Source organism: Echinops telfairi, unplaced genomic scaffold (assembly GCF_000313985.2).
Source record: "Echinops telfairi isolate 266 unplaced genomic scaffold, ASM31398v2 ScPeMD7_7469;HRSCAF=8507_1, whole genome shotgun sequence".
NCBI classification, from domain to species: domain Eukaryota; kingdom Metazoa; phylum Chordata; class Mammalia; order Afrosoricida; family Tenrecidae; genus Echinops; species Echinops telfairi.
In genome coordinates this window covers 106,840,663-106,849,907 of record NW_022111373.1, presented here as the reverse complement: position 1 = coordinate 106,849,907, position 9,245 = coordinate 106,840,663, and the positions used below count along the sequence as shown (strand labels likewise).

At 43.8% G+C, this 9,245-nt stretch overlaps 1 protein-coding gene across 2 annotated transcripts in view; it reads left to right on the top strand.

The window, feature by feature from the left end:
* NNT (nicotinamide nucleotide transhydrogenase) overlaps positions 1-9,245 on the top strand; it is a 110,821-nt gene that overhangs the window by 22,500 nt on the left and 79,076 nt on the right. For both annotated transcript variants that reach the window (XM_030888865.2, XM_045285358.1), the window contains one exon: positions 3,735-3,922. In XM_030888865.2, coding sequence (XP_030744725.1) covers positions 3,735-3,922 — 188 coding nt within the window. The remainder of the gene's footprint in view (positions 1-3,734; positions 3,923-9,245) is intronic.

Below are 9,245 nucleotides of genomic sequence, written 5' to 3'. Positions count from 1 at the left end.
AGAGAGAACCTTCCCAGATGATGCCACTAGGTGCACCAACTCAGAGTGAGTTGCTTGCCTAGCGGGAGAAATGCATACTACAAAAGCTGTGCTCCCCACAGCGCAGTTCTGGTCTTTTGGGGGTACCCCCTTGTATAATGGACTTAGAGTTGTTTAGAAACTTCTTTGGTGGTCACCTGGAAATTCAGTAAGTAAATTTTTGTCATTGGTTTACCTTGTGCACAGAGCAGGCAGCTAGAAAGAGCTGTTGAGTAACTGTTTTTATTTGCAGTGTATAGGAACTCAAGAATATATTGAACAGAGATATGTAAATGTATGTATATATGAGGTGGGTTCACAAAGTTGGAAAATGGAATGTGGGAAAAATGGAATTTAAAGATAATGGAATTCCCTTATGAACTTTTTGAAGCCCCCATGCATATCAAAGAACATGCCCACTGGAAATGTGTGTAGTTCCAAAGCATGATTTTCTAGAAATGGAGTGTTTGGTCAAAAGTTTATACATTTTACATTTTGATATATTATGATATTTTATATGACCAAATGACTTTGAGGACAAAAATATAATTGCAGAAGAATACACAGTGACATATTTTTGAATTATATTCATTATTGATCAAGAAAACAGAAGGAAGAAAATAAAAGTGCTGTTCAGAATTTGCCTATCCAGATATAGTTGTGAATAAATTTTAGGTGTAATTCCTTCTAGATTTTTGTGAACGTATTCCTTGAGATAGTTTCGGATATAGCTGTGTGTGTATTTTTTGAGGAGTCTTCCAAAGCTCATAGAAACATTCTATTATTTTTCAGTTCCATTTTTATATGAACAGTTGTAAATTTTTTATTATAAACTGGGTGAGGGTTTATAGAGCAGCTTAGTTTTTCATTCGACACTTTGTACACATTTTGTTTCAACTTCACCCATTGTAATCCCCTCAAGGTAACATCACTTATTCCAAGGATTCCTCCATCCATTCCTCCTCCTCCTCCTCCTAACTCTTCTGAACTTTGTCATTGGGTAAATGTTGCCCTATGATTGGTCCAAGGTATGTATACCTCCCTGGTGTGCATACCTGCCTTTAGAGTTTTTATCTATTGTTTGGCTAAAAATGGGGCCACGAGGGTGAGTTCATTTGCATATCTGAAAGTTGTCTGAGGGTCTAGCCTTGGAAGTTCTATTAGCCACAGTTTCCTTCCACTCTGTCCGTGTTCTTCTAGCATGATCCCGTTTAGAGCAGTTGCTAGTGGTAAGCCAGGCACCATCTAGTTCTTCTGATCTCAGAGTCATGGAGACTGATCTGATGTTCATGCGGTCCATTGGGCTCATTGTTTCCATGCTTCTAGAACAGAGCACAGTAGGAAGCCACACACTCCTGGATCTGAAAATCTGCACACCCATGGTAGTCACAATAGCCTGGTACTGGTATAGACGAATGGAGTAGGGTTGCACACTCGGATTACACACAACAGGTATTCCTTGACAAAGGGCTGAAAGTCATTAAATGGGGAAGAGAGAGTGTTTTTGACAAACGGTGCTGGCAAAACCAGATATCTCTTGTAGAAAAACGAACCAGGACCCACATCCCACACCATATACAAACACCAACTCAGGATGGATCAGAGATCTAAGTGTAAAACCTAGAACTATAAAAATCATCAGTGAAAAAAATGGGCCAAAATTAGGGGTCCTAATTCATGGCAGGGAGCTCTGGTGGCATAGTGGGCTACTCATTGAGCTGTTAACTACAAGGTCAGTGATTCAAACCCACCAGTCCACCCTACCCTATGAGAGTGAGATGAGACTGTCTCCTCTCATAAAAGATTTATTATCTTGTAACCCAAAGGGGCAGGTCTGTTCTGTCCTGTAGGGTTGCTCTGAGTCAGCATTAGCCTCTAGTCCCTGGCAGTGAGCTTGATTTACTTTCTGTAATGTGGCCTCAGAGCCCTGGGGGTGCTGTAGTAAGTGTTGGGCTGCTAACCACATGGTTGCTTCTAACCCAGCAGCCGCCCTTTGGGAGAAAGAAGAGGCAACAAGCTTGTCTGGCCCTGTATAGATTGCCAGTCTCAGAAACCTTGTACAGGGTTGCTATGGGTCAGAGTTGACTTGGTGGTAGTGTTTATTTTAATATATGGCACAAGCATACTATTGAAGTAACTGAAAATAATCCAAGGACCCTCCTAAAAACTAGACACTTGTAGGCATTAAAAATTTTCACCGAAAGATTAAAAAGAGATTGGGAAAAAGGTTTTTGTGAACATTTTGAAGCCCCTTCGCATATATGTATATGATTTTGAATTCATCTTATTTCCTAATGAATACTAGATACTTTTGGGTTTTAAAAACTTTTCCAGGAGCAGAAAACACCACTTCAGATTGCCTGAACTATGAGAAAATGTAGCTTCCCTCCTAACTGGACTTTCATGGCAGAGACTCCTTTCACCCCACTGTCAGGTGCTGTCAGAGACCAGCTGCTCCCTGTCTGGGCTCTGCTGCCTGTTCCCGAGCTCTGGCTTCTTCATTCTATTCCTGTGCTCCTCACGGTTTCATATTGATCTCAGAGCAACCTGGCCTACGAGTGAGCATCCTTGTTCAAACCAGCAGGAAGAAACCTCTTCTTCCTCCATGGACTGCATGTTCTACCTTTTATGCCCAAGCCCAACCATGGTAGTAGGTAGGCACCGATGGACAAGACCATAGGTTCCCAAACTTGACACCCCTTCTTTAGGAAAAAAAAATAGTGGCCCTAGCCATTAAAAACTGTTGCACTATAGCCTTTGATCCAAGATTAGCATAGGTATCTACTTTTGTGGGTCTCCTGTGTGATCCCAATGCCCCCCGCTTCCGGGAGTGATATTGCCCACACTGGGAAACACTGGACTAGAGCATGGCTTTCCAAACCCCTCTGGTGCCAAGAATGACCTGTAGGTCTACAAATTTTGGCTTCTCTGTTGGACCTCGTCATTCAGTGGCTCTGTGAAAGGGTTTGGGAATTTGAATCGTTAACAAATACTTTAAGTAATCGCTATCATTTGGTAAGCTTGGCGAATCCCTGCGTGGATTGCTGGTAGTGAGTTAAGTACCCTGCGCACCACAGAGCTAAGACCTTTTGCTCTCTCGCTCTCGTTTTGTTCCCCAGCCAGTGTACAATGCTTGATGAGCTATTTTTAAAAGCAGAATTTATTTTTATCTAATTTCATTTTTACATTTCACCATCTTGTCATTTCTAGATCGCTTTTTGTAAACACAATTTAGTGAGGACTGGGAGGAAAATCACTTCATTAAAATGGCGCTAAGTAAACAGTCATTCATGTGGGGAACGTTTCCAACAAGGACCGATTAAGAAAGTTTACAAATGAAAAAAAAAAAACTTGAGTGATTTGAATGAAATCAAATCTTAATGTGGGTCAGCTATCACATCATCATCATAACATTGGGGCCATGAGGAATATCATAATTGATCATTGGAGTTGGCAATAGGGAAGGCCTTTTTGCAGCTTGCTTAAGTAAAAGAACTCCCTATAGATTTCTGCACTGGGGTGGGGTGGAGTGGGAGGATTATAGAAGTGTAATCTGCGTGTGCAGGAAAATGGAAATGTTTCAGTCTGAGATATCAAGATAAAATGTCCACTTTTGCATATGCACACTGTGCTGTCGTTAAGAATGGCCATGCCCATAGGCCTGGTGTGGAGGCTGAAAACACAAACTCTTTAATCACTGGTTTCTCTTCAATTAGAGCCGCAGCTCTGGAGCAGTTCAAATCCCTTGGTGCTGAGCCCTTGGAGGTAGACCTGAAGGAATCTGGTGAGGGACAAGGAGGATACGCAAAAGAGATGTCCAAAGAGTTCATTGACGCGGAAATGAAGCTCTTTGCTCAACAGTGTAAGGAGGTAGACATCCTGATCAGCACGGCACTTATTCCAGGTACGCCACTGGCTCAGTGTTGTCTGCATGCCCCTGTGTTATTGATTTGGAAAAAACCCAAGGTGAATAATGGTTGAACAGTTTAACTATGAAAGTGCTGCAAAACGAGACAGCACAGTAAAGGCAGAAAAAGACAGGACCACCCTTCGCTGCCAGTCCAGAGAAGGTAACAGTGATGAATAATTTTGTAATTTTGTTTACTCCTTGTCTGATTTTTTAAAAAGCTTTTTGTTGTGAATTAGGTGAAGGCTTCCAGAGAAGATGGAAGTTTGACACTCAACATTCTGATTCCACTCATGCCCTGCAATCCCCTCAATGTGCCACCGCTTAGCTGCATGGGCTCTGTTTCTCCTTCTCTCCTAACCTTCCTGAACGTTGTCTTTGGGTAACCTCTCGGTTACCATGCATGACTATCTTCATAGAGCATGCTTTATGGACAGCATTATACTCTTGATCAGTTTCCTTTCTTTAAATTGGTTATAAATTGATCCTTAGTTTATTTCTCTTCTTGCAAAGAAATCCATATTTATATTCAGGACTTGCAAACCGTACTGAGAAATACCATGAAAAAAGTGTTAATCATGTGAAGTTTTACCAGAGGTGACTTTATTAATATTTTGAGGACCACTTTTCCCCTGGATACGAGAGGAGTGTAAGGCATAAGTAGAGGTGTGTTTATTTATGGACTTTTTTCAGTTGTATATATTTTTAATGATGGATATGAAGCTTTGCTGCTTCCTAATTATTACATTTGACATGTTTGACTGTTTTAAAGAATTACTGTGAAAAACAGACATGTGACCTCTAAAATGACTTTCAGGGCCCTTTATTGTATCCTCTTAGAAAGAATATTTTGCTTTCAGTAGATGATTGATGCCAGATTAATAAGCACATGGGGCTTTCTACTCCTGTAGAGTAACAGTCACAGAAACTCACAGGGCACGTCTACTCTGTCCTATAGTGTCAACTCGATGGCAGTTGAGTTTATTAATCAGTAAACAGTAGCTTGCTCTTAGTCCTTGATCTTGTCAAGATTTGGGGAGAGAAGAAACTTCACCTTTGTGCATTCTTCTCTCTCTCTTGTTTCCTGTCATTTTTCTTCTGCTTTTAACTCTAAAGAGATTTTCCCTCCCAAATGGATACAGATATACTGAGAGTTTGCTAGTGTTAGAAGCTACGAGTGGAGTCTCCCTTTCACTGGGGAACTTTGGAGAATTAGGAGAAGTTGCTCTGTAATCTCATGGGATCAAACATGTTGCTTACAGGAGAAAGAGGTACCTTCTAAGCTCTTTCTTCCCAGGCGATGGGTGAGCTGCTCTCTCCAGACACTGCCATCTCCCCAGAGCTGACGAGGTGAGGCAGTGGTTTGAGGTGTCATCGGGAGACTCTGGAGGTATAGAGATGGATGCAGGTCAGACCAACCAGCAGAGCATGGGGGAAGGTTTGTGAAAATCATCAGTGACCACTGGATTTGTGCACCAGCAGTGGCAGGGAAGCATTTTAAGATTTGTCCTTTCCTCTCGAGGCATTGGCTTGGCTTCTAAACAGGTAACTTTGAAGAAGAGGTGATGTGGCCTGGGCTGTAGCCCCTGCCTGACCTTTCAGAGGCAATTGTGCGCTGGGGAGAAGAGTTTTATCTGGTCTTCTCCCTCCCTCATGCCCCCTCAGCAAGCCCCCCAAAGAGACCCATCTCTGATTTTCTAGTGGAAGTGATTTGGTTTATCCCAAGAAGACTGACTTGATATAAAAAGTGGCCAGTAGAGGGCGCTAAAAACTTATTCATGGAGTAAACAAGGCCTTGATGTTAACCGGTGTCAAGTCATACTTTCATAAAGAACTGAGGAGACTTTGAACATAGGATATAGAGTTATTACGGCTCAGAATGCTAGAAATGTATGATAGAGCCCAAGACTTCAAGTACTTTTACAGACCACCCCTCATAATATATATTTTCTTGTTGGCGTGCTTTAGGAAGGAGCTGCCTGGTCGGCCATCTGAAACCACCAGCAGCCCTGTGGGAGAAAGCCTGGGCTTTCTACTCCCCCAAACCATTGCAGTCTCGGAAATCCACAAGGGTTGCTATGAGTCAGCAATGAGTTTGGTTTTCTGGGTGCTTTAGGATAGAGCCAAATTATTTAATAATCTTAAAGAAATTCACTTTTGTTACCTCGTTATACTGAACCTTTTTTGAAATGCTGCTCTGTCTCATGGCACATAAAACATCACACGAGGTCCTTGACCAGTGGGGAGTGGTTCCAAGTCCCCCCTGAGAAGGCTAGTTTTTGAAAAGGACTGTTCCTTGCTTTTTTAACAAAAGGGTTATTGAGATGTAATGCACAAGCTGTTCAGTCTACCCATTTAAAGTGTCATTCAGTGGCTTTTAGTATTTGAGGAGAAGTTAAAAAGTGTCACTGCTTTTAGTTCTAGTTCATACATACCTGTGTGTATTCCACATAAAACATACGCAAACTTGTCTCTGTCATCAGTGCATGGCTGCAGACAGGTTTCCTCAGTAATACACGTGTTTTACCTAGGGAGGGTGCCTTTGAAAAAAGTATCTAGTCAAGACAGTCCAGTCTGAGAGGAACTTCTGGGACAGTTAGAGAAAGGCAGAGAAATCTGCTCCGAAGGTTATAACAAGTGTGTTTTGTGATTTCCAAGGGGCGATCTTGATAGAGTTAGCCAAAGGTCACAGGGTGATCATGGGCTGATTCTGAAAAGGTTTTATGAAAACTGAAAATGGCCTTGGTGTGAAGAAGGCAAGGAAGTGTCACCAGGGAATTTTTTTCCATCACAACGATGCACCTGCTTATCCTTTGAGGGTAGCAAGTGCTATCTTAGGAGAATTTATAAGTAACCCCTTCGGTGGTCTGCCCTGCAGCTCTGATCTTGGCTCTTAAGACTTCTTTTTGGTTCCCCAATTAAGCATTTCAAAGGAACATAATCTGCCCGAAGGATGGCAAATCTACTCTGGGGACATGGTACAAACTGAAGGGTGCAGATTTTTTGAGGAAGGGTAAGCGAGAGGAAAACATCACCTTCAGAAGTGTGTAGGATTAGATGGAGAAGATGCTGAGACACAGTGGTTTCCCTTTTTGATATTTTTGTCTAATAAATGTTTGTGTTTGGATAACCACAATTTTGACTTATTTATGCATGCATATTCCTGGTTTTGCCTTCACCATCACTATCCAATAAAGAAAAACTTCCTTATCCACAAAAGAGCACTCTAGCTTTCACCATCCCACTCTAGCTTTCACCATCCCCCTCCATTCTCCCACTCTTCCTCAGTTGTAGATAAGTATATACCTTCTGTCTCTAGAGAGCAGCTACTTCTGAACATTTCGTGTAAGTGAAACCATGCAGTATATGAGGGGGCTTCAAAAATTTGAGGAAAATCAGAATTCAAAGAGGTTCCCTTAAACCCAGGAACCTCTTTCTTAAATTAATGTGTCATCGAACGAGGACCCATGCCCAGTCTGCACCTTGAGGCGCTTAGCCGACCTCCCAGGAGAGAAAGTGAGGAAGTAGCAGGCATTGGACACGCTCTGTCAGCCAGGAAGGAAGAGTTCCTTTGCTCTATTGTGAACTCAGAGCCATATATAGTTGATTCTCTTCTGAGGCACAATCAGGACCATATATATATATATGTTTTTTTCCTGTCCACGTCAGGTCTTCAAATATACCCTAAGATCCTTGTTTAGGGGCTGTGATTTCCACCACCATCCCACCCATCCCTCGTTTGGGTAAATGGAGAGATTTTGTACTGAATCTCTGATTTAGCTACCGTCCTCCCTCCCCTTAAATGTCTCCTGTGGAATTTCCTAATGTGGCTTTTCCCCAATGTGTTTTGCTCTGGGCGTTTTGAAGGACAGAGGGAAATACTTAAGTGTTGCGATATCAATGGTCGTTCACCGCGGGCTGTCTACACACCTCCTGGTAGCTTTCAGCACCGGCGAGGCAGCCTGTCAGCTGGAGGAAGATGCCAGAATTGCCGAGTTTCCTATTCTTGTTTATCGGCTCTGCCTTCCTAAGGGTGTGTTTGTGCACACTCTGTGAATGACTGCGCCAAATTTAACAAATAAAATTTATGGCACCATATTATCCTCTGGGTTTGGTTTGTTATTTCTCCAAAAGTGTGTTGCAAGCTGGGAAGTCACCATGTGGCCTTCCTGACAGACCTGGAGTTGGAAGGCGCTGGAGGCGGGGGCTGGCTCTGGTGCAGCGTTGCCCCGGGGGTTCCCAGCCACGGTTTCTGAGGTCCCCACTCTGTGCTCTTCCCACCCTTGCTTGTGCTTCACTATTAGACGCGGACTAGGTGCCAGAAGACATAGACCTGGTCATCTGTAACGACTCCAACCCTGTAGATGTTTGATGCTGGCTCATGTAACAGTAAGGGACAGGTTTAAGGACCGCTCTCCTGAGCAAGGTCAGCTGAGGGCTCAGGCGACAACAGTTGCCATCATCCGTATGTGACTGTGAAGGTCACTTGAGGGCCATTTCTAATTTCAGCCAGGCGGGAGGGACAGGAGCACAAAGGAGGATGCATGTGAGGCCCAGAGGTGGCCCGTGTCACGCTTGCTCATGTTTCTTTTCGTAAAGGATAGTCCTACGCGGCCTTCGTACCTGTGAGGAGAGCTGTGGTGTGCGGCTAGCGTGTGCTCGGGAGAAGACAAGGACAGGGGTTTTGGTGAGCGGCCAGCAGCTGCTTTTCTCTTCTCGACTTTGTAATTTTATCTGCTTATGTCGCCTGTGCTTTGGACATGCTATCAGGAGGGGCCAGTCCCCGGAGAAGAACAACACACTCGGTCAAGTCGGGGGTCGGCACAGAAAGAGGAAGCCCCTGAACGAGAATGGATAGACCCAGTGGCTGAAATAATAGGCTCCAACAGGCATGACTGGGACAGGGGTGGGAGACCACCCAGGCACCGTGCTGTTCAGTGGAACATGGGGTGCTGGGAGCCAGAGCCGATTCGACAGCACACCTGACAGCCCCAGCGCTCTGTCCATTCACTGGAACCCTCTGCAAGATGAGGGATTTCCGAGCTAGGGAGAGGAGATTCCAATCTCAGTCACGGCTTAGACTACTACAGGTGCTTTATCTCTCTGACCTTCAGATTCCTCATGTCTGAAATGGGATGAGATTTTCTGCCGTGAGGAACTGTTTTGAAGAAGACATGAAGAAAAAGCCCAGCACGTACCACAATGGTATTAAACTCTGCTTCCTTCCGTGGGTGATGGCCCATTTTGGGAATGGTCTGCAGAGCTGAAGTGCACTGACTTTTTCAACAGAAAGTCGAGACCTGCTCAAGGATTAAGTGGA